Source organism: Anomaloglossus baeobatrachus, chromosome 1, assembly GCF_048569485.1.
Source record: "Anomaloglossus baeobatrachus isolate aAnoBae1 chromosome 1, aAnoBae1.hap1, whole genome shotgun sequence".
Lineage (NCBI taxonomy): Eukaryota > Metazoa > Chordata > Amphibia > Anura > Aromobatidae > Anomaloglossus > Anomaloglossus baeobatrachus.
Genome location: NC_134353.1, coordinates 57,138,027 through 57,163,727, shown reverse-complemented (window position 1 = coordinate 57,163,727; position 25,701 = coordinate 57,138,027). Strand labels below are relative to the sequence as shown.

The 25,701-nt window shown below is 48.1% G+C and overlaps 1 protein-coding gene across 9 annotated transcripts in view; it reads left to right on the top strand.

Moving 5' to 3' along the window:
• The window catches only part of CTBP1 (C-terminal binding protein 1), a 676,340-nt gene extending 657,726 nt beyond the window's left edge, over positions 1 to 18,614 (top strand). For 8 of the 9 annotated variants that reach the window (XM_075346797.1, XM_075346798.1, XM_075346796.1 and 5 more), the window contains 4 exons: positions 10,215 to 10,345; positions 11,630 to 11,757; positions 12,432 to 12,549; positions 17,298 to 18,614. In XM_075346797.1, the coding sequence (XP_075202912.1) occupies positions 10,215 to 10,345; positions 11,630 to 11,757; positions 12,432 to 12,549; positions 17,298 to 17,484 (564 nt within the window). In that variant the 3' untranslated portion in view covers positions 17,485 to 18,614. The remainder of the gene's footprint in view (positions 1 to 10,214; positions 10,346 to 11,629; positions 11,758 to 12,431; positions 12,550 to 17,297) is intronic. The other variant, XM_075346799.1, reaches the window with a different exon arrangement.
• The last annotated feature ends 7,087 nt before the right edge of the window (positions 18,615 to 25,701 follow it).

Here is a 25,701-nt window from a genome sequence, read left to right as displayed (position 1 = left end):
ACCTTGCATTGATGGTGGAACCCTTTTGAAGGTAGTCCACTAGCAGCACACCCTCCTTATCCCAGAACACAGACTCAATCACCTTGGTGGCTGATTTTTTGCACCCTGAACTTCTTTGGATGAGGAGAACCACTGTGCCACCACTCTTTTGACTGCTCCTTGTTTTCATAAGTTGCCTATGAATAAGGAGCGTTTGTTGTCTCTCCGAAACGCATAAGGCGTAGCTACACATGTACCCAGGTTTTAAATTGCTGGAATAAAGAGAAAATTTTACTTCGGTGCAGGATCCCCCCCCCGCACCCCTTTTCCTTGGAATGAAATTGAACCCCCAATGTCTGCAACATATCACCATGAATATCCTTCATGGACGTTCCCTGCAAAAACAAGAATTTCATCCCTCTGCTCAGTTGCTGTGAATATCGCATTAGACTCCGCCACTTTGGTTTCCTACGTGCGTAGAACACTGTTGCCATGAGCAACAAACACTAAATTTTGAAAACCTGTATTAGGCAGAAGGTTTTCATGTGACGTAACATTCACATAGAAGCAAAGATCACAAAGGCAAAGACTTATCAGCAGCCCCTCGTAGAAGGTGACTTTTTTTTTATTTATTTTTTAAAATACATGCAACACAACAGTGAACTTAAAGTGTGTATCATCAGAAAATTATTTTTGTTGGACCTTTTCATAAAGTTTTCTTTATGAACTAGACAGAGTGGAATAAAACACTTAAAAAATTGGAATAAAACTTTATATAAGTTATTCACAGTAAGTGTTTGGCACCTAATGCGTTAAGTTTAAGTGGGTGTTATCAGACAGTTTTCACTGGGGCCGTGTACTTCACCTCCCATATATGAAGCTGACCAATCAAGCAAGAAGCAATGCTCAGCACGCCCCCACCACAGCTTAGAGCAGGTTTCTCAATGTGACATGTAAAGCGGGCTTTACACGCAACGATATCACTAACTATATGTCGTCGGGGTCACGTAATTCGTGACTCGCATCCGGCGTCGTTGCGTGTGACACATATATGAGCGAGTGTTAACGATCAAAATTAGTCACCTGATCGTTGACACGTCGTCTATTTCCAGAGTATCGTTGCTGGTGCAGGGCGCAGGTTGTTGGTCGTTCCTGAGGCAGCACACATCGCTACGTGTGACACCTAGAGAACGACGAACAGCTTGCCTGCATCCGTCCGGCAACGAGGTGGTTGTCTTTAATGCGGCTGGTCTCCGCCCCTCCGCTTCTATTGGCGGGCCGCTGTGTGACGTCGCTGTGATGGCGAACGAACCTCCCCCTTAAAAAAGGTGGTGTTCGCTGCCCACATCGACGTCGCTAGGAAGGTAAGTATGTGTGACGGTACTAGCGATTTTGTACGCCACGGGCAGCGATTTTGCCCGTGACACACAAACGACGGGGGTGGGTGCTTTCATGAGCGACATCGCTGCATTGTTTCTGCGTGTACAGCAGCCGTTAGGATACAGCTCTGATTCATGCAGGAGGTTAGACCAGGAGATCAGTGTAAGGGGGCAGAGAAGAGGCAGTACAGCTGAATTTAGGTGTCACATTATAGAGATGAGCAGACTTAAATAGTAAAGTTTGGGGATTGTACTGGACATTTGGTTGTCCGGGTCTCACTCTTAGGGTACCTTCACACTTTAGCGATGCAGCCAGTGATCTGACCTGGTCAGGATCGCTGCTGCATCGCTACATGGTCGCTGGTGAGCTGTCAAACAGGCAGATCTCACCAGCGACCAGTGACCAGCCCCCAGCCAGCAGCGACGTGCAAGCGACGCTGCGCTTGCACGGAGCCGGCGTCTGGAAGCTGCGGACACTGGTAACTAAGGTAAACATCGGGTATGGTTTACCCGATGTTTACCTTAGTTACCAGCTCACACCGCTTAACTTAGCGTGTGCAGGGAGCAGGAGCCGGCACTGGCAGCGTGAGAGCTGCGGAGGCTGGTAACGAGGTAAATATCGGGTAACCACCTTGGTTACCTGATGTTTACCTTGGTTACAGCTTACCGCAGGCTGTCAGACGCCGGCTCCTGCTCCCTGCACATTCAGGATTGTTGCTCTCTCGCTGTCACACACAGCAATGTGCGCTTATCAGCGGGAGAGCAACAATAAAAAAACGAACCAGCGCTGTGTGTAACGAGCAGCGATCTCACAGCAGGGGCCAGATCGCTGCTCAGTGTCACACACAGCGAGATCGCTAATGAGGTCACAAAAAACGTGACTCAGCAGAGATCTCAGTAGCGATCTCGCTGTGTGTGAAGCACCCCTTACATGGACTTTAAAAAAAAAAAAAAAAAATCAGTGTTCAAGTATTGTTTGTATGCTGATAGTGTGTTGAATGGCAGCTAATCAACAAGCTTTATTGCATGCAGAAGTTGCCTGTCTGCTGCTGTGCACCGTAAAGAAAAATATTTTTGCTAAGCGTAGGTAAAGCAGACAACTGCAGGCTGCAACCCTCAGCTGGTAGCTTTACCTTAGCTGGTTATCAAACATAGAGGTGGTCCAATTTTTTTTAATTTTAAATAATTAAATAAAAAAAATCTGTGTGGGTTCCCCCTAGGTTTGATAACCAGCCAAGGTAAAGTAGATAGCTGAGGGCTGGTATTATCAGACTGGGAAAGCCCATAGTTATTTGGCCCTTCCCAGCCTAAAAATAGCAGCCCACAGCCACCCCAGAAATTGTGAATCTATTAATGTGCCAATTCTGGTGCTTTTCCTAGTTCTTCTCGGTTACCATCTGCGGTGGCAATTGAGGTAATACTTTTGGAGTTTGTCAGCTGTAAATTGACAGCTGGCATCCAAGTCCAGGGGATAGTAATGGAGAGTCATCTATCAGACGCCGGCATGGCAAACACACGCAAAAAATGTATTTGAATATCTACTCCTCCACACTGCCTGATTCACAAATGTACTAATTAAAAAGAAATAATCACGTTTTGACGAAATCCAATTTCTCGCGCTTGTGAGAAATTCCGTGCTGCCGCTGACCGCTAATGACCTATGGAGCTGCTTTCTCCGAATGAAGCTCCATAGGGTTTGATGGATGTCTTGCGACATTACATCATTGCATTACGTTGGAACTTCGAGGATTCCTTTTTAATGAATAAAATAGTGAACAAGTATGGGGCAGACCTTATTCATCAATTGGATTACGTCGGAATCTTTTTTTTTTTTTTTTGTAAATTGGTGAACAAGAGTGTGGGGGAGTGTTACTTTATTGGAATATTTTTTTTTTTTTTGTGTTTAATATTTACTGGGTTAAACATAGGGATGTCTGATAGGCGCCTCTCCATTAATTGCTGGGCTTGATGCCAGCTGACATTACACAGCTGGCATCAACCTCCAAAAGTATTTACACCTATAGCGGAAAGAGCCAGGTAATCGTCAGGATTGGAGCATCTAATGGATGCGCCACTTCTGGGGCAGCTGCTGACTGCAATTATCAAAAACGGTTTAATTGAATTGAGTTTTGGAACCAGAAAACTGAAAAAGCCTCAATCATCAATATAAAATAATAAACTTTATTATATCATAAATCTTAGATATTAGAAAAACACACCCAGTGATTGTGAACACACACACAGGGGCATACAAGGAGATTATAGGAGCTGCTGACTGCTATTTTTAGGCTGGGAAGACTCAAGTAATGATGTGCCTTCCCAGCCTGAAGCCAGCCCCTAGCTGTCTGCTTTTACCTGGGCTGGTTATCAAAAAGATGCAGCCACGATTGTATCAAGTTCAGCATGAAAGATTTGGTGAATGGTCACTTAGCCTGCATAGCCTTACATTATACTGCAACCCCGTTTGTTGGTCAGGAAATGCAAAGGAAAAAAGTAGCCTCCAAGAGTAAAAATTGACAAGGTTATTATAGGATCTGAGTGAAGTGCAGAGCTTGCAGAATTCTGATTGCAGCTCCTGTGTAAATTGAGCATAAGCTATAGTGGTAAAGCAAACGTTATGGAGCATAATGCACAGTGTAAAAGCCATTAGCCTTTGTAAGGAGCCACGTCCAAGAGGAGCTCTGTCCATTAAAGCAGACTGCCACAAATCAAAGGACAAAGGTAAAACATTATCTAATGCAAGGGAGTAAATAATTGAAGGAGTAATGCTGTGTGCTGCAGGCCGGGCCTTCATATAGTGGGCATGTAAACCTACAGTGCCTTGCCAAAGTTTTGCACCCCCCCCCCTTTAATTTTTCAACCTTTTCCCACATTTCAGGCTTCAAACATAAAGATAAAAAATGTTAATGTTCTGGTGAAGAATCAACAACAAATGGGACACAATTGTGAAGGTGAACGATATTAACTTTTTAAAAAAATAAATTAATGAAAATTGTGGCGTGCAATATTATTCATCCCCTTTACTTTCAGTGCAGCAAACTCACTCCAGAAGTTCATTGAGGATCTCTGAATGATCCAATGTTGTCCTAAATGACTGATGATGATGATAAATATAATGCACCTGTGTGTAATCAAGTCTCCGTATAAATGCACCTGCTCTGTGATAGTCTCAGTGTTACGTTTCAAGCACAGAGAGCATCATGAAGACCAAGGAACACAACAGGCAGGTCCGTGATACTGTTGTGGAGAAGTTTAAAGCCGGATTTGGTTACAAAAAGATTCCAAAACTTTAAACATTCCAAGAAGCACTGTGCAAGCGATCATATTGAAATGGAAGGAGTATCATACCACTGCAAATCTACCAAGACCCGGCCGTCCCTCAAATGTCATCTCAAACAAGAAGACTGATCAGAGATGCAGCCAAGAGGCCGATGATCACTCTGGATGATCTGCAGAGATCTACAGCTGAGGGGGGAAGAGTCTGTCCATAGGACAACAATCAGTCGTACACTGCACAAATCTGGCCTTTTATGGAAGAGTGGCAAGAAGAAAGCAATTTCTCAAAGATATCCATAAAGTATTGTGCAAAGTTTGCCACAAGCCACCTGGAGACACCAAACATGTGGAAGAAGGTGCTCTGCTCAGATGAAACCAAAATAGAACTATTTGGGCACAATGCCAAACGATATTATTGGCGTAAAAGCAACACAGCTAATCACCCTGAACACACCATCCCCACTGTCAAACATGGTGGTGGCAGCATCATGATTTGGACCTGGTTTTCTTCAGCAGGGGCATGGAAGATGATTAAAATTGATGGGAAGATGGATGTAGCCAAATACAGGACCATTCTTGAAGAAAACCTGTTGGAGTCTGCAAAAGACCTGAGACTGGGACGGAGATTTGTCTTCCAACAAGACAATGATCCAAAACATTAAGCAAAATCTACAATGGAATGGTTCACAAATGAACGTATCCAGGTGTTAGAATGGCCAAGTCACAGTCCTGACCTGAACCCAATCAAGAATCTGTGGAAAGAGCTGAAAACTGCTGTTCACAAACGCTCTTCATCCAACCTCACTCAGCTCCAGCTGTTTGCAAAGGAAGAATGGGCGAGAATTTCAGTCTCTCGATGTGCAAAACTGATAGACATACCCCAAGTGACTGCAGCTGTAATCACCGCAAAAGGTGGCGCTACAAAGTATTAATTGAAAGGGGAGGAATAATATTGCACGCCACAATTTTCAGTTATTCATTTTTTAATTTTTTTTTAAAATATGCAATAAACATCGTTCAACTTCACCATTGTGTCCCACTTGTTGTTGATTCTTCACAAGAACATTAACATTTTTATCTTTGAAGCCTGAAATGTGGGAAAAGGTTGAAAAATTCAAGGGGGACGAATACTTTTGCAAGGCACTGTATATTATGCATGTCTGAGACCCTCCACACAGCTCCAAACTATACATCACAATTTATAGAATATAGAAGTCATAAGTCTTCATCCAGGACTCTGTTCACACCTCAGCTTCTGTATCTGGCATATGAGTGCTTAGGGTAGAGCCTCCAGAAAAATACACAACTTCAGAATAATGCCACCATAGTGCTCTTTAAAGGAGTTCTACACCACAGTGAAGAAGTGCAGTTTGCCACAGCCCGACTATGTGTACTATGCACACAGTTAGGATTGAGCTCCGCCCTGTAATCTGGATTTGCTTGCCTAATCCGATTTTAAAGTTTGAGAAAACATGACTGGCTTGTACCAAAACCAATTAGTCAATGGCAAAATATAATAAATACTACTGCCAGACTGTGACCAAATATACAGTAATATTCAGTCTCTAGTACAGTGGCTTGGGCTTGTGATAAAATTTATTATCTCATGTAGACTTGTTACTACTATACAGTGACCATATAATGTGTATACGGCACAAATCTGTGATGTTCTCGATGGTCATAATTAGTCATTTTCCCTTTTTTTTTCTGTTTGGCCCACCCAGTCCACCATGACCACTTCTTCCATTCATAACTCATCTGTTACAATCACAATCCAGCTTTGTTTTTCTGCTTTTATAGCCCCCTTCCTCACATGTCAACACCTCTGCACAGACCCTATAATCAGTGTCCTGGGCAGTGATGGTGCTCTGTACAAGAATATTAACCTCCTATATTATGCCCCCTTCTAACAATCTAATATATAAAGCTGAGTGTATGTATGTATGTCCGCTAAAGGAATCTGCACCGTCGCATTTACAATCACGAAATTTTGCACAGACGCCTCATGTGACTCAGGGAGCATCTTAGACTATGTTTTGGCAGTGAAATGTATACCCGTGCTTTACAGTTACACTCTAAAATCCTGCCTCCATTAAACTGAATGGAGGTGGGAGCTATAGGTTATGAATAGCAACTGTCAGTGGTTGCTATAGGAACAAAATAAACTGTTAATTTAACCTCACGCATAAGCTTCAACTATGTCGGTGGAGAGATGGATAGACAGACAGATGGGCAAAGGGACGGATCGGGCAAAGGGACGGACCGACTGATACAAATATAGATAGAGATAGAAATAGTCAGACAGACATACACAGACTGGGACACAGTTACATGTCCGCTAAAGGAATCCGCACTGTCACATTTACAATCACGAAATTTTGCACAGACACCTCATGTGACTCAGGGAACTTCATACACTGTTTGGGCGGGAAAATTTAACCCCGTTTTTTCAAGTTACTCTACAAAAATCCTGCAGCCATTAAACTGAATGGAGCTGGGGGCTGCAGGCTATAAATAGCAACTGTCAGTGGTTGCTATAGGAACAAAATAAACTGTTAGTATAAGAAGCTTATGTGTGAGGTAAAAAGATGTCGGTGGTGAGACAGATGGAGACGCAGCCCGACCAGGAAAGAGACGCAGCCCGACCAGGAAAGAGACGCAGCCCGACCAGGAAAGAGACGTAGCCCGACCAGGAAAGAGACGCAGCCCGACCAGGAAAGAGACGCAGCCCGACCAGGAAAGAGACGCAGCCCGACCAGGAAAGAGACGCAGCCCGACCAGGAAAGAGACGCAGCCCGACCAGGAAAGAGACGCAGCCCGACCAGGAAAGAGACGCAGCCCGACCAGGAAAGAGACGCAGCCCGACCAGGAAAGAGACGCAGCCCGACCAGGAAAGAGACGCAGCCCGACCAGGAAAGAGACGCAGCCCGACCAGGAAAGAGACTCAGCCCGACCAGGAAAGAGACGCAGCCCGACCAGGAAAGAGACGCAGCCCGACCAGGAAAGAGACGCAGCCCGACCAGGAAAGAGACGCAGCCCGACCAGGAAAGAGACGCAGCCCGACCAGGAAAGAGACGCAGCCCGACCAGGAAAGAGACGCAGCCCGACCAGGAAAGAGACGCAGCCCGACCAGGAAAGAGACACAGCCCGACCAGGAAAGAGACACAGCCCGACCAGGAAAGAGACTGGGAGAGACACAGCCCGTTACTATCCCAGGCAACGCCGGGTACTGCACCTAGTTGGTAATAATGCCCCCTTGTAACGTGTCGTCTGATTGTGCCACCTTATTATATTGCTCCTATTGTGCCTCCTACTAGTAATAATGCTCCAACCCCCCTCCCCAACTTCTTGCCTTACAAAATAATAGTTCCCTTATTTGCCCCCACACTAAGTAGTGGTGTGCTCCTGCCCACCGCAGTATGCTGGTGCAATGGTGACCTGACATCACTGCACCCACCGACCTCCTCCAGCATAGCCGCCTTCTGTACACTCCTCGGCCCACACTACAATAGTGGCTGGTAGTGTAATTATCCCAGCAGGAAGCCAATGCCTGTTCTGCTACAGTTCAGTAGTCCTTAGGACACGGATTCCTAAGTGCTGCAAACAATGTGCTTCACGGCTTCTGTCCCATCTACATTTGCAGCTTCCTGCCTCATTCTATCTGCAGTTTTTCTATCTATTTCTGATAACTTTGCTGCTCTGTTTTCTGGTGGCCGTATACTCCCTCTAGTGGTCACAAGATATAGCACAACTTCCTTTTGTGGATAGTATTCTTAGTAGCATCTCTTTTTTGTAGCAACATCTGCCTGAGTACCAGTCTGCCTCAGTGGCCGCTCTGCCTCTGTGGTGTCTGGCCTGCCGCAGTGGCCGCTCTGCCACTGTGGTGTCTGGCCTGCCGCAGTGGCCGCTCGGCCTCTGTGGTGTCTGGCCTGCCGCAGTGGCCGCTCTGCCACTGTGGTGTCTGGCCTGCCGCAGTGGCCGCTCGGCCTCTGTGGTGTCTGGCCTGCCGTAGTGGCCGCTCGGCCTCTGTGGTGTCTGGCCTGCCGCAGTGGCCGCTCTGCCTCTGTGGTGTCTGGCCTGCCGCAGTGGCCGCTCTGCCTCTGTGGTGTCTGGCCTGCCGCAGTGGCCGCTCTGCCTCTGTGGTGTCTGGCCTGCCGCAGTGGCCGCTCTGCCTCTGTGGTGTCTGGCCTGCCGCAGTGGCCGCTCTGCCTCTGTGGTGTCTGGCCTGCCGCAGTGGCCGCTCGGCCTCTGTGGTGTCTGGCCTGCCGCAGTGGCCGCTCTGCCACTGTGGTGTCTGGCCTGCCGCAGTGGCCGCTCGGCCTCTGTGGTGTCTGGCCTGCCGCAGTGGCTGCTCGGCCTCTGTGGTGTCTGGCCTGCCGCAGTGGCCGCTCGGCCTCTGTGGTGTCTGGCCTGCCGCAGTGGCCGCTCGGCCTCTGTGGTGTCTGGCCTGCCGCAGTGGCCGCTCGGCCTCTGTGGTGTCTGGCCTGCCGCAGTGGCCGCTCGGCCTCTGTGGTGTCTGGCCTTCCGCAGTGGCCGCTCGGCCTCTGTGGTGTCTGGCCTGCCTCAGTGACCGCTCGGCCTCTGTGGTGTCTGGCCTGCCTCAGTGGCCGCTCGGCCTCTGTGGTGTCTGGCCTGCCTCAGTGGCCGCTCGGCCTCTGTGGTGTCTGGCCTGCCTCAGTGGCCGCTCGGCCTCTGTGGTGTCTGGCCTGCCTCAGTGGCCGCTCGGCCTCTGTGGTGTCTGGCCTGCCTCAGTGGCCGCTCGGCCTCTGTGGTGTCTGGCCTGCCTCAGTGGCCGCTCGGCCTCTGTGGTGTCTGGCCTGCCTCAGTGGCCGCTCGGCCTCTGTGGTGTCTGGCCTGCCTCAGTGGCCGCTCGGCCTCTGTGGTGTCTGGCCTGCCTCAGTGGCCGCTCGGCCTCTGTGGTGTCTGGCCTGCCTCAGTGGCCGCTCGGCCTCTGTGGTGTCTGGCCTGCCGCAGTGGCCGCTCGGCCTCTGTGGTGTCTGGCCTGCCGCAGTGGCCGATCTGCCCAATTACTGGTCCCTTTTTGGCACTGCTCCAATACCCCCCTAAAACTTTTGCCTACAATAGTGCTCCATACACACTCCTCCTATTTCTGGTCCCCCAGTGCTGGTGCAATGCCAGTGCTCCATTGTTCGGTGCCTTTAGTAATTACAGCAATTGCTTCCTTCAGACTTGATAGTGTTATCATGCAGTGCCCACCCATGCACCCCTATAATGTACAAAGCACAGGCCACTCATGCCCTCTGTGTTCAGGTGCTAGTCAGTGTCTGTTGCCAGCAGCACAGTGCCTAGAAGTGTTTACCGCCCTCTTGCTATAAGCGCGTAGTCCTTTGCTTGGGTTGGACACCACCATAACTCTGATGGGCAGTGTAGCAGGAAGCCTTCATACTGCTGCTAGGCATTGTACGGTATATAATCTGCAGTGTATAAGTAGCAGTGCCATACTTTGAGCACAGTGTGCTGACACTTGGGTGAAGGCGACCTCTTCCTCTTGACTCTGCTTCCAAACCATGGTAGTGAGGGAGATCTTAAGTGTTTAATGTCTATGGATCTTCTCTACAGATGAGGCAAGGAGCGTTCCTGGTAAACACAGCCCGAGGTGGCCTCGTGGACGAGAAGGCTCTAGCACAAGCATTGAAGGAGGGAAGGATACGAGGAGCCGCATTAGACGTCCATGAATCTGAACCGTTCAGGTACTGTGTGCATTACATGTTAACTTTTTTAATTTGACCTCCTTGGCCTGGTTTCTCTGAATTCCTGTCAAATGTGGTTGGATGTCAGCTCTGTGATGGGTGGTTGTATGTTCCATGCATAGGAGGGCAGGTGGTTGGATGGTAGCAGCTGTGTGTAGTGTTTTTGGTTGTTTGGACGTTTGTGGCCCCAATCGAAGGGATATTTGGTTGGATGTTACCTTCAGGAGGGGATTGTTGGCAGCCCTGTGCAAGGTGGTTGGACGTTGGTGACTCTGTGCAGAGTGGGTAGTGGTTGGACGTTGGCGGCTCTGTGCAGGGTGGGGGGGGGTGGTTGGTCATTGGCAGCTCTGTGCAGGGTGGGTGGTGGATGGTTGGACGTTGGCGGCTCTGTGCAGGGTGGAGGGGGATGGTTGGACGTTGGCGGCTCTGTGCAGGGTGGAGGGGGATGGTTGGTCGTTGGCAGCTCTGTGCAGGGTGTGGGGATGGTTGGTCGTTGGCGGCTCTGTGCAGGGCGGGGGGGATGGTTGGTCATTGGCGCATCTGTGCAGGGTGGGTGGATGGTTGGTCGTTGGCGGCTCTGTGCAGGGTGGAGGGATGGTTGGCGACTCTGTGCAGGGTGGAGGGATGGTTAGTCATTGGCGGCTCTGTGCAGGGTGGGGATGGTTGGACGTTGGCGGCTCTGTGCAGGGTGAGTGGATGGTTGGTCGTTGGTGGGTCTGCAGGGTGGGTGGATGGTTGGTCTTTGGAGGCTCTGTGCAGGGTGGGTGGATGGTTGGTCGTTGGTGGCTCTGCAGGGTGGGTGGATGGTTGGTCTTTGGAGGCTCTGTGCAGGGTGGGTAGATGGTTGGACGTTGGCGGCTCTGTGGAGGGTGGTGGGGGTTTGTTGGACGTTGGCGGTTCTGTGCTACTCCATACTGACAGAGTACCACCACAACCAACCATTGCAAGTCATTGTTTGATGTATACTGTGGCATAATACACTTGTTGGATTCACATTGAAGATTTGGGAGTAACATACAGACTGGAAGTGCCTCAATCGGCATAGATGAGTGAGTTGACCTAAAACTGCTGTCCTAATTGCTCCTGCGGAGTGGTCACCCTCGCACCCCTCCGAGAACACCTCCACCTCACCATGCTGTATATGCTCTCTATAGATGACTGTAGTTAAAGGACGTCAGTAAGGCTTTAGGCAACATATAGCATTTACATCTCAAGCATTAATGGATGGCTGGATCCTTCTGGCAAATCTGAATTTGAAATTCAATACAAGTTTTTATATTTCAGCTTTACTCAAGGTCCATTGAAAGATGCCCCTAACCTAATCTGCACGCCACACGCAGCCTGGTACAGCGAGCAGGCGTCCATAGAGATGAGGGAAGAGGCCGCCCGGGAGATCCGCAGAGCCATCACAGGTAACTTTGCCGGCCTTGGATAACTGGGGCCCATTGATTTTTTTTTTTTTTTTTTTGATTTTTTTTTAATGGGTATTTGGTGGAGAATTTATAAATTTGTAGATTGATATCTAATTTTCCAGGTGGTCCAGAATTAAGAGGTAAATTATATATTGAATATTCTTAAATTATTGATATATTTCTTTTGCTCTAAGTGGCATTCTTTGTTGAATTTAGCGTTTTGATTATTATAAATTTCACTTCCATTTGTTATTATTTGACTGAATACCATTTGCAAGTGGTCACCACTAGAGGGAGCTCATTGCATAAGGGTTTACATAGCAGTCATTGTGCTCCCCCTAGTGGCTAGCCAGAGGATTACCACTTGAATTATCAAAAGTGGATTCCAGGTACTTAAAAAAAGAACACCCTAAGCACTATACAATTTATAGTTGAGACAAAAATATCTAATAAAATACGTTTTTGTTTTTTTTTGTTTTTTAATATTTATTTCATCACTGTGTAATATATGAAGTGGTCAGTTCATCCACAGCCTGACGCATTTGGAGAACAATCACTTTTCAGGTCCCAAAATGGGCCAATCTGTGTTCTGTTCACCGGAGTACTCTGCCCATGTTGCTACAATTTAATGCTTTTTTTTTTTTTGTTTTTCTTGTTTTTAATCCCTCCCATAGGTCGTATCCCCGACAGCCTGAAAAACTGCGTTAATAAGGATCACTTAACCGCAGCGACACATTGGGCCAGTATGGATCCAGGGGTGGTTCATCCAGAACTGAACGGAGCTGCGTACAGGTATATAAAGACCTCTGCCAGACTGGGGCTAATGTGGGCAATGTCGGCAGCGCAAAGCTAATAACTAAGCGCTCGAGAGGATTGACTGAGCGTAGTCTCTTTTGCACTTCAGTGGTTCATTTGATTTCTAGTATCGATCCTGCCGTGGCAGATTGGGTACCGCTACCCAAAGGAGTTTAAAGGGAACCTGTCAGGTCCAATATGCACCCAGAAGCACGAGCAGTTCTGTGCATATTGCTAATCCTTGCCTAACTGTCCCTGTACACACTAGCATAGATAAAGGGATCTGTAGAATAAGTATTTATAAAGAATCTTTAGCATATGCTATGGAGGCCAGCGACTAGTCCCCTGGGCATTAGTTCCCATGGCTAGTTGGCCCGATTAGCATGTTCGTACGCCCCCTGTGTGTGCTATCATACTAATGAATACGCAGCGTCACAAGATGATGTCACTCACCTCTCCGCCACCAGACTGGATTTCGGCTCAGTGCACATGCCCCCGGAGTTTGGGTCATGCACACTATGAAGGTGTACGCGTCCCAGCTTCAAGCTGAAGTGCATGACCAGAAGTCCGGGGTCATTCAGGCTGAGCCGAAATCCAGTGTCGAGCGGAGAGGTGAAAAAGCATCTTCTGACCCTGCACATTCATTAGCACGATGGCACACCCACTGGTGTAGTAACAGGCTAATAAGGCCGACTAGCCGAGGGACTACTGCCCAGGGGACTAGTCCCTGCGCTCATTAGCATACGATAAAAGATATTTAGAATTACTTTTTCTAAAGATCCCTTTATCTATGCTAGTGTATAACAGGGATGATTAAGCAGGGATTAGCAATATACACCCAGAACTGCTCGTGGCTCTGGGTGCATATCACACCTGACAGTTTCCCTTTAACAGTTTTCTGCTGTATAAAGCAACTACCACCCTTGGACCTGGCTACCGGGACATAATGGAGGCCATTTTCACCTGTAAATAGTAGACTACAATAATTAAACTCACCAGAAAAAAAGTGTTTCCCAATTTCAGGGGAGGAAATGCTAAGTAACAAATATATAATCAATGATAGATTATATAGAATTTATATATATATTTTATATATATATATATATATATATATATATATATATATATATATATATATATATATATATATATATATATATATATATATATATATATATATATATGTATATGTATATGTATATGTATATGTATGTGTATGTATATATATATATATATATATGTATATGTACATTTTATTTGGATAGAGGGATGGATAGAGATCTAATCGGGCTTTCTGCTATGCAATGACCTTGTCTGACCATACAGGAACCTGGTGTAATCATACCAAATCACCTGGGAGGACACAATAGAGTATATAGACATTATAGCACATTATCACAGCTGGGTTTTTTTTTTGTTTTTTTTTTTTTTTGTGAGGTAAAATATCTCCCTGCTTGGGATTAAATGTTTTACCTCATAGTCAACTGTGATCCCCGTGCTGTAATCTCTTTCGCTCTCTCTTTCGCTCTCTCTTTCGCTCTCTCTTTCGCTCTCTCTTTCGCTCTCTCTTTCGCTCTCTCTTTCGCTCTCTCTTTCGCTCTCTCTTTCGCTCTCTCTTTCGCTCTCTCTTTCGCTCTCTCTTTCGCTCTCTCTTTCGCTCTCTTTCGCTCTCTCTTTCGCTCTCTCTTTCGCTCTCTCTTTCGCTCTCTCTTTCGCTCTCTCTTTCGCGATTCTGGTGTCCATATAAGTCTATGGGGACCAGAATCCGGAGATTAAAAACGTTTGTGGGGGGACAGGAGGGTAGGAGCGCACGCAGTGTACTCACCCAAGGCGGTGTCATGGCAGCACTCCTTCCGGGTCACTCTTTTCCCTTTTTCCCTTCTAGAGCCAACCATTCAATATTCATTCTTTTCCCTGCCCACCGACGCGTGTAATTGGTTGCAGCTAGACACACCCCCACCCTGAGTGGCAGCATGTCAGCTGACTGCAACCAATCACAGGCACCAGGACGGCCAGTGGGCGGGGACAGCAGTCAAATGTGTCTGGGTTAGTACGGTGAACGTGCATGTACACACACATGCACGCTCCTGTCAGAAGTGTGCGCGGCTGTGCCAGTGATGCAGCTTTTTTTTTGTTTTTTTATTTTTTATATTTAAATAATTTAAAAAAAAAACGATGTGCGGTTCCCCCTAAATTTCATCCCCAGCCATGATAATGCCGGCTGGGGGCTGGTATTCTTAGCTCGCAGCCGCCCAGTGTTGCCGTATCTATTAGATGTGACAATCCCAGTCCGACATTATATATAGATGGATATAGATATAGATATATATATTAATATAATATAATATATTAATATAATATATTAATATAATATATTATATTAATATAATATATTATATTATAATATATTATTATTAATATAATATTAATATAATAATATATTAATATAATATATTATAATATAATAATATTAATATAATAATATATTAATATAATATAATATATATTATAATTTATTATGATGCTGAAGACACAGGATTATTTACGTACCACTAAATGAGTTTTTTAATATATCTAAAGGCCTAACCCTGTGCCATGCTTAGCCACCTCCAGATGGTGCTGTTGTTTTGGCTAGTCTTTTAATGCTGCAGCGGGGTCTTGCAGTCTGTAATTATTGTAGTAAGTGACATTCTGTATTTCCTTCCCATAATATTTCTAAAAAGCTAAAGAAATCTTAAGGGGCTCATGGAAGGAGGGGGAAATGATCTATTATTGACCATTGTCGTTCTCCGAAAAAAAAAAAGCTGATGTAGCAGGGCTGAATTTACACATGGACCTTTTTTACAGTCCTATATAAACCTTAAAACCCTGACATCTCCCCTTGACACAGAGGGAGGAATCTCGAGATCTAGGAGAACCAACACATCAGGTCATTCAGATTTTCCTCGTCTCATCCTTTCAAATACATTTGTTCCACAAAGTGTCACACTGGTAAAATAAAGCGGCCCTCTGTGTAATTGGGTTTCCCGAGGCCGTGCGCTATATCTGTGCCTTCATCTTCAGGCTAAACTAACTCTCTCGCTCCAAGTATACATATATTCATGACGTCTTAAATATTTAATGGCGACAAAAGCGTGCGCCTAATGCAGTCTTGTGCCTTTATCGTCTTGTGATATCGATTTTGGATCTTGCACCTCTCGGAGGAAATGCTGACTGTTGTAGAGGCTGGGGACAGTCACTCGTTCATGTATTTTGTGATATAACATGATCGCTCTTTTGTGACATGCTAACAGAATAATTGCATATGAAAAAAAAAAAAAATATGCTGGGAATAAAATGGCACAAGTGGTTTTTTTTTTTTTCTTTTTTACAACACAGTGTGATTTACAAACAAAGAAAAATCTGATTTATAGGGGCCAACGGTCAAATTAGTGAAAATGCACCCCTGGTCATTAGAGGAGTTTAGTTTGTACATAGACCAGCACTCACAAGTATTAAACCAAATCAAGACCATTTTAACAATCTTTGATAGTTATAGATAGATCTCTATCCTACAACAGTTAAGACCATATATTCAACCATGTTGTGTATCAAACAGTTCTAATCAACTGTGAACCACCCTTGGTCATTCGAGTTATTTAGTTCAGTTACTGTTTTATGCACAGTAGTTCAATCATTATAACAATTGGCTCTTTGGATCTCTCACATTGAGGACATCTGGGATGTTATTGGTCGGCAATTGCAGAGACGCAAGAGGCCATGGTTGCCCGTTTATGCAACACAGGCTGCTCACAGTAGCACAAACATGTGTCCCGAGGTTGTTGTGTTGATATATGGCTCCTCGAATACTTTCATTTGGTAGTGGAAGCAGTGGTATGGCCATTTCTCCAATGGAACGCCGAGCTCTTGGAATGAAAACTAGAGGGATCTGGCTGCTGTACGTTCTGCTACCCCTCATCGTTATCCCATGACTAGGACCTCTTCATGATGTTGCACGCATGGTCTCAAGATTAATCTCAGACTATCAATACATAGAAGACAAGTGTGACTCATTGCTGAAGAGAATAGATCTCCAATCCAGCCTTCATTGCTCCATTCCAGCCAGTGGTCTACAAGTGGAGACCATTTAGGCATTGCCATAAAGAGGCTTTCACAAAGAAACCTTAAACTAGTCCTTCTCCCCAGACTATGGTGGTGGGTCGCCAGACCCTTCCAGTCTTCTTTCCAGGTACACGAACGTCTTGTGTGTTGCATTGATTTGGGGGAAAAAATGGCTGTATCACTGGTTCAATGACCAAAGTGTCCCAGCAGGCCTCATATTGCTTCTTCTACTGTGAGCAGCCGGTGTAGCCTAAACGTTCTACCATGGCCTGCAGAGTCTCCAGACTTGTCTTCCATCGACCACATCTGGGACGTCATTTGGTCGGCAATTACACAGGAAAGTGCCAGCAGTGGATCTTGATGATTTGACCATCAAGATCCACTGCTGGCAGCTTCCGGTGTAATTGCCAAAGTGTATTCAGTGCAGTAGAACATTCGTCAGTTGACCATTAATAACCTCACTGGTGGCAGCAGAAGGCTGTAAGTGCGGGGGATTTCTACACATGACACTCAATACACTCGTCAAGTGGATGAGCATATAACAAGTAGGGAAGTGTTGCTATTCACAAATATCTTTGTTCTCCATTGACCTTTTTCTTTGACTTTGCATCCTTTGGTTGATTGACCCTCTGTCCTTTCTCCAGCAGGTACCCTCCAGGAGTAGTAAGCGTGGCCCCAGCTGGCATCCCGACGGCAGTGGAAGGAATCGTCCCCAACTCCATGCCTTTATCGCACGCCCATCCGGCCGTGGCCCATCCGCCTCATGCCCCATCTCCTGTTCAAACCGTCAAACCAGAAGCTGACAGAGACCACCCAAGTGACCAATTGTAGCCAATGACAATAGCAGATGACCATTCCCATGCATAGGAGACCTGAAAAGTCCAAAAGACGACCGAAGATGACACAGCAGAAGAAGCGATGTACAAAAAAAATAACGAAAAAATTCTGGATTTTGGATAGAGGCAAAAAAATAATGAACTTTCATGCAGACCATGAGTTGTTTTTAGAGTTTGGTCCAAGTATACAGAATACAGTACGAGAAGAAAGGATTTGGAATTATTTTTATTTTTTATTTTAAGCTCGTCCCCTTCCCATCGCTCATTAAAAAAGTTGTAGTTTTGTCCCTGTTCGGTGGACTGACCTCACTGTCCCGTGTCCTCCTGTCGGTCCTAAGTTAAGCGAGAGAAGCTAGTAGTTAATTATCATGAATGTATTTGTCTGTGTACAGTTTTTAGAACATTACAAAAAAAATTGGGGTTTATTTGCATAATTGTCGATGAGAATTACACGAGGGAGACGTTCAGCAAAACCACTTTTGAAATACAGAAAAAAAACCTAAAAAAACCTTATTTTCTTTTATATTTTAGGACATGCCCAGTAATTATGGCGGTCGGCAGACTTCTCAGGACAATACATTTTTCCCATGATTCTTTTTGAAAGACCATACAGTGCATTTTTTTTTTGTTTTTTTTTTGTTTTTTTTAACTACCTGCTTGTCTTGTGTTTTATATCGTACTTTTTTTTTTTTTGTTTTATTTTAGAATATTTTTTATTTCAAATCCTCTCCTCCTCCCGACCTCTTCCTGCTCCTTCCTCTTTGGCATGAAATTCCCTTTTTATTACAACATGACAACATGAATTATTTTTTTTAATTCATTTTATTTTTTTTGTGTCAAATGAAAGATTTCATATAAACGAGCGTAGCGCTTCTTGTCACCAGTTTAAACAAACAACAACAAAAAACAAAAATATATATATTATTGGTGGTATGCGGGAAATCTAGACTACTGAAAGGTAGTACATTTCATTGCCTACATTGATTCCTTCCTGGTAATGTGGTAGGCTAGCAATATATTTTTTTTTTTGTTTTTTTTTTTTTTGTTTAAAATCATGTTTGTGCGTGTATCCATTTGTATGAATTATTTTAAAGGAATAAAAAATGAAAAACCCCATTTGTTAAACAGGTTGAAATTTAGTGGTTTTTTTTGAGTTGGAAAATGTCGGAGTAAAGTATACAGGCCATAGGTTGACTTAGCCCAGGACTGGGAAACCTCCGGCCCGTGGGCCGTATGTGGCCCGCAATGACCTTTTCTGTGGCCCCGGACAGATTCCAGGAACCACAGTGACTGGGCGGTAGCCGCGTCTTGCTAGTTGCTGGCCCTTTAAACCCTGGGAGGATTACGTTCTGGCGCTCGTCAATGCCAGTGTGAGGACGTACTTTGTGGGTGGAGTAAGCGTACAATGTCCTCTCATCCCATGGAACAGGAACTGCTGCCCCAGCGTCCCTCTCAGGTTTGTTTCTGCTTCCATACCTGTCTGAGCCCCTGTGGCCTTCCAGGAATGCCTGTGCTAGTGATGTCGGTACCCTCAGCGATGGGTGTAGAGTACTCGAAGAGCTCCCCCCTGTGGTGTAGAGTCCTCGCAGAGCGCTCCCCCCACGACGGCTGTAGGGTCCTCGCAGAGCGCTCCCCCCGCGACGGCTGTAGGGTCCTCGCAGAGCGCTCCCCCCGCGACGGCTGTAGGGTCCTCGCAGAGCGCTCCCCCCGCGACGGCTGTAGGGTCCTCGCAGAGCGCTCCCCCCGCGACGGCTGTAGATACAGCAGTCCCAGCTGACGCAAACTTGAAAAAGCAGTTGTGAGAAGAAGCAAGATCAATAACTCCTAATATCACAGCTGCACCAAAAATAAGCTTCAGCCGCCACAGTGAGTTAATTTTGACCAAACATAGGGTAATTTTCAAGCTGATCATTTTGTGCGGCCCCCAAATGATAGCAATTTCCCAATGGCCCTGGCAGAAAAAAGGTTCCCACCCCTGATTTTAGCACGAGGGATGCCCAAAATACCAATCTAATCAAAGAAAAAATTTAAAAATCCACATCCGGTGGGTGGTGGTGAGTGACACCGGGCTTGGAATCAATCCCAGATATTTGCCTGGATGCATATTCCCCATATAAGTCTATGGGGACCCGGATCATGTGCTTTTAAAATGGTGGTAGAAATGGCTAGGCGGATTAGAGCAGGAGTGTTATATTTGGCAGTCTGTAAGACTACTTCTGGGTCCACTCTTTATCCTTTATACATATTCACTGCTTCCCCCACCCCCTGGCAGTCCCTGCGTCTGGTTGCAGTTAGACTGCACCCTCACCCTGTGTCAGTGTTTATCATTTGGTTGGAATCACAAGCTGTCTGTGTCTCTATAGTGATGTAAAAACTAAAATATAGGCATAGGGTCTCTCCATATTGATACCCAGCGCAGAAAAGCATACAGCTACAGGCTGCATCCCCCAGCTGTGCGCTTGGCTGTGTATCAAAATAAAAGGAACCGCATCAGCACTTTATTTAAATAATTTTAAAAAATCATTGTGTGGTCCCCCTCCCAATTTGATACCCAGCTGGGGGCTAGTATTCTCAGGCTATGGAGGCAGATGGTTATTGCCCCCCAGCCTAAAGACTACAGACTCCCAAAATTCAGATCCATTAGATGTGACAATCACGGCACTTTACTCGGCTCATTCCAATTTCCTTGGTTAGGTGGCAATCAGGGTAATAAGGGGTTAGTGGCAGCTCACAGCTGCCACTAAGCCATAGATTTGTAATGGGATGAGTCTATAAGACCCCCCCCATCACTAATCTAAGGGAAAGTAAACATGAACAAAAAAATCCTTTAAAATAAAAACAACCTACCCTCTTTCATCCCTTTAACCCCAAACACTCAGTTCCAAGGTAATCCACATGAAATCCCAGGGTTCTGCTACATACATACTGAAGTCAGAGCGCATGAGCACAGAACGTGTCCGCACGCTGTGGGCTTCAGGCAGGGAATGACTGAGGGGCAGCGATGAGCTGTGACATCATTCCATTTATTTGCGATCACAGCTGGAGGTTCCCACTGTAATTATCCAGATGGCCGTTCTCCGGCAACTCCGGGCCTGGGTTTGGTACACAGGTACTTGGTATCCCGCGCAGATCTGGACTTTTTACAGTCTGTGTTCACTCATCACTAGTCATTATGTAGCCAACAGACAGTGCAAAACGGAAAATATAGAAAGCAAAAAGTGGAACATTTTCTAATGAAACCCAACTACTTGAAAAATTTCTGGCCAAAAATGCATGCATTTACGAGAGAAGTGTCCAAAGGTGGGCAACCCTTACGTCTTTTTCTGTATGCCCAACCACGGTTATTCCCAGCTGCCCCATACACTTGAGTGGCAGATTATTCCATTCTCCCCATGGCTGATCATCTGTGGGTTTTCTTCTGTGAGAAGTGAAGTCCAAAATCCACATAGTTTATGGATGGTCTCCTTCCTTCTCAATGATGGCAGATGTCTCGGGAACAAAAACACGAAATATGCTGATTGGCTGAAATGAGCAGATTTTCGACTTTTTATTAGGTTTCATTTCAAAATTTGGCAACTTTCTCCACGTTGTCCCTGGGGAACATCAATGACCGTGCCAAAGCCCTCATGACTACCGCGGTGATACCTGGAGGAAAAACTGATGTAACCATTTTAGTCCCAAAATGAGATCTTAAAGTAAGTCAATCACTGCCCCTGGGGAGCGGACGCCTAATAAACAGATTGGACTCGTAACTTTGTATCCGGTGCATTCCTTTACACCTTCTAGTAGCCAAATGGCATAAATTATATTGATGCCATTTTTGTTACATTACATATTTATCTCCTGAAAGGCCGTCACGGTAATCGGAGGCGTAGACGGAGGTTTTTCGGAGGAGCAAACGTCCTCCAAGAATGCACTTTACTACCCCAACACTGCATCTAAATACACGAAGGCAAACAATCTTTCCTATAGTTGTTGGACAATATATAATTTGTTCTTCACCCAAAGGGACTCTTTTGGGACCACCCCGAGATAGTCAATGAGATAGCAAATATCCCATGGAACATATAGTAAGGTGGGACATTCACAATTCTATAAGCTGCAGTCATGAATTTTATGCATACGCTTTATATCAGTACAGCTCACCTTTAGGATCTGTGCCATTTCTTTCATGTTTTTCTAATAGCCACTGCTATCATTAACGTATGTTAGCCATGCCTATCTGCTGCTGCCCCTACTGGCTGGAATTCCTTGTGCTGCTCCCCTGTTCTTTCTTTAGATTCTTTTGTAGTCTATGGGAGCGTTTTGCAGCCCTGTGTGTGACCTCACTTCCTGGCATCCATTTTAGTTCCAGACACAATATGAGGAGTTCATGTCTTTTTGGGCTACTGAAGGCCAAAGTTTTTTGACCATTAGTGGCTCCAGGGGTGAACACCTACAAGACAACTACAGTACCAGATATTCAGACCACTCCAGTATTGTACTACTGCGTGTCTTTGGCCTTTGGATCAAACAAAGCCCTGTTATTTCATCTCACCATGTGCATGTTTGAATCCATCCACCCAGGAGCAACTCTATTCCTGTCTGGCCTACTTCTTCGACATGAAGGTAGGACTTCTTTAAACAATTATCGTAACCACATACCTTCAATCGCCTTAAAGGAGTTGTCCGACAAACTCAAACATTTTTGGTAAGCTAAATTATGCTGTATGGTCATATAAAACACCTCTACGTTGTTGTTGTTGTTGTTGTTGTTGTTGTTGTTGTTGTTGTTGTTGTTGTTGTTGTTGTTGTTGTTGTTGTTGTTGTTGTTGTTGTTGTTGTTGTTGTTGTTGTTGTTGTTGTTGTTGTTGTTGTTGTTGTTGTTGTTGTTGTTGTTGTTGTTGTTGTTGTTGTTGTTGTTGTTGTTGTTGGTTTTTTTCTCCAACTTTATTTTCCCCTTGAATTATCCCTTTATCCTCTGCAGATCTTTGTTTACATTCAGCTCAACCTAACATGACCTCTTCCCGTGCCAAACTCTGTCAGAGCTGGCTCCGCCCGACCCAACTGTCCAGCCTCGCCCCCTGCACACACATTCCCTTTCAGTATTCTGCCCCAGCCCCCTGACCTGTTATCATTCTAGCATTGGAAATAATAGCTCCACTTTGGGCTCTGCGGCCACACACCACATTGGGCTCTGCACCCCTCCCCCCCCACACACACCACATTGGGCTCTGCACCCCTCCCCCCCACACACACCACATTGGGCTCTGCACCCCTCACCCCACCACCACCACATTGGGCTCTGCATCCCTCTCCCCCACCCAACCACATTGGGCTCTGCATCCCTCTCCCCCCCCCACCCCCACCCCACCACATTGGGCTCTGCATCCCTCTCCCCCCCAACCACATTGGGCTCTGCATCCCTCTCCCCCCCCCCCCCAACCACATTGGGCTCTGCATCACTCTTCCCCCTCCCCCCCCAACCACATTGGGCTCTGCATCACTCTTCCCCCTCCCCGCCAACCACACATTGGGCTCTGCATCACTCTTCCCCCTCCCCCACACACATTGGGCTCTGCATCCCTCTCCCCCCAACCACATTGGGCTCTGCATCCCTCTTCCCCCCCCCCCCCAACCACATTGGGCTCTGCATATCACTCTTCCCCCTCCCCCCCAACCACATTGGGCTCTGCATCACTCTTCCCCCTCCCCCACACACCACATTGGGCTCTGCATCACTCTTCCCCCTCCCCCACACACCACATTGGGCTCTGCATCCCTCTCCCCACCCACACACCACATTGGGCTCTGCATCCCTCTCCCCCCCACACCACATTGGGCTCTCATTACTCTTCCCCCTCCCCCCCAACCACATTGAGCTCTGCACCCCTCCCCCCCACACACACACCACATTGGGCTCTGCACCCCTTCCCCCCCCCCCCACACCACATTGGGCTCTGCACCCCCCCCCCCACACCACATTGGGCTCTGCACCCCTTCCCCTCCCACACACACCACATTGGGCTCTGCACCCCTTCCCCCCCCCCCCCCCCCCACACCACATTGGGCTCTGCATCCCTTCCCCCCCACCACCACATTGGGCTCTGCATCCCTTCCCCCCCACCACCACATTGGGCTCTGCATCCCTTCCCCCCCCACCACCACATTGGGCTCTGCACCCCTCCCCCTCCACCACCACATTGGGCTCTGCACCCCTTTCCCCCCCCCACCACCACATTGGGCTCTGCACCCCTTTCCCCCCCCCACCACCACATTGGGCTCTGCACCCCTTTCCCCCCCCACCACCACATTGGGCTCTGCACCCCTTCCCCCCCCACACCACATTGGGCTCTGCACCCCTTTTCCCCCCCCCACACCACATTGGGCTCTGCACCCCTTTCCCCCCCCCCACACCACATTGGGCTCTGCACCCCTTTCCCCCCCCCCCACACCACATTGGGCTCTGCACCCCTTTTCCCCCCCCCCCACACCACATTGGGCTCTGCACCCCTTCCCCACCCCCCCACACCACATTGGGCTCTGCACCCCTTCCCCCCCACACCACATTGAGCTCTGCACCCCTTCCCCCCCCCACACCACATTGGGCTCTGCACCCCTCCCCCCCCACCACATTGGGCTCTGCACCCCTTCCCCCCCCCCCACACCACATTGGGCTCTGCACCCCTCCCCCCCCCCCCCCCACCACCACACCACATTGGGCTCTGCACCCCTTCCCCCCACACCACATTGGGCTCTGCACCCCTTCCCCCCCCCCCACACCACATTGGGCTCTGCACCCCTTCCCCCCCCCCACACCACATTGGGCTCTGCACCCCTCCCCCCACCCCCCCACACCACATTGGGCTCTGCACCCCTTCCCCCCCACACCACATTGGGCTCTGCACCCCTTCCCCCCCACACACCACATTGGGCTCTGCACCCCTTTCCCCTCCCCACACCACATTGGGCTCTGCACCCCTCCCCCCCCACCACATTGGGCTCTGCACCCCTTCCCCCCCCACCACATTGGGCTCTGCACCCCTTCCCCCCCCCACCACATTGGGCTCTGCACCCCTTCCCCCCCCCACCACATTGGGCTCTGCACCCCTTCCCCCCCCCCCCACACACACCACATTGGGCTCTGCACCCCTTCCCCCCCACACACACCACATTGGGCTCTGCACCCCTTCCCCCCCACACACACCACATTGGGCTCTGCATCCCTTCCCCCCCCCCACACCACATTGGGCTCTGCATCCCTTCCCCCCCACCACCACATTGGGCTCTGCATCCCTTCCCCCCCACCACCACATTGGGCTCTGCATCCCTTTCCCCCCCCCACCACCACATTGGGCTCTGCACCCCTTTCCCCCCCCCACCACCACATTGGGCTCTGCACCCCTTCCCCCCCCCCCCCCACACTACATTGGGCTCTGCACCCCTCCCCCCCCCACCACCACCACATTGGGCTCTGCACCCCTTCCCCCCACCACATTGGGCTCTGCACCCCTTCCCCCCCCCCACACACACCACATTGGGCTCTGCACCCCTTCCCCCCCCCACACCACATTGGGCTCTGCATCCCTTCCCCCCCACCACCACATTGGGCTCTGCATCCCTTCCCCCCCACCACCACATTGGGCTCTGCATCCCTTCCCCCCCACCACCACATTGGGCTCTGCACCCCTTCCCCCCCCCCCCCACACCACATTGGGCTCTGCACCCCTTCCCCCCCCACACCACATTGGGCTCTGCACCCCTTCCCCCCCCACACCACATTGGGCTCTGCACCCCTTCCCCACCCCCCCACACCACATTGGGCTCTGCACCCCTTCCCCCACCCCCCCACACCACATTGGGCTCTGCACCCCTTCCCCCCCACACCACATTGGGCTCTGCACCCCTTCCCCCCCCACACCACATTGGGCTCTGCACCCCTTCCCCCCCCACACCACATTGGGCTCTGCACCCCTTCCCCCCCCCACACCACATTGGGCTCTGCACCCCTCCCCCCCCACCACCACATTGGGCTCTGCACCCCTCCCCCCCCCACCACCACATTGGGCTCTGCACCCCTTTCCCCCCCCCCCACACCACATTGGGCTCTGCACCCCTTTCCCCCCCCCCCACACCACATTGGGCTCTGCACCCCTTCCCCCCCACACTACATTGGGCTCTGCACCCCTTTCCCCCCCACACACACCACATTGGGCTCTGCACCCCTTCCCCC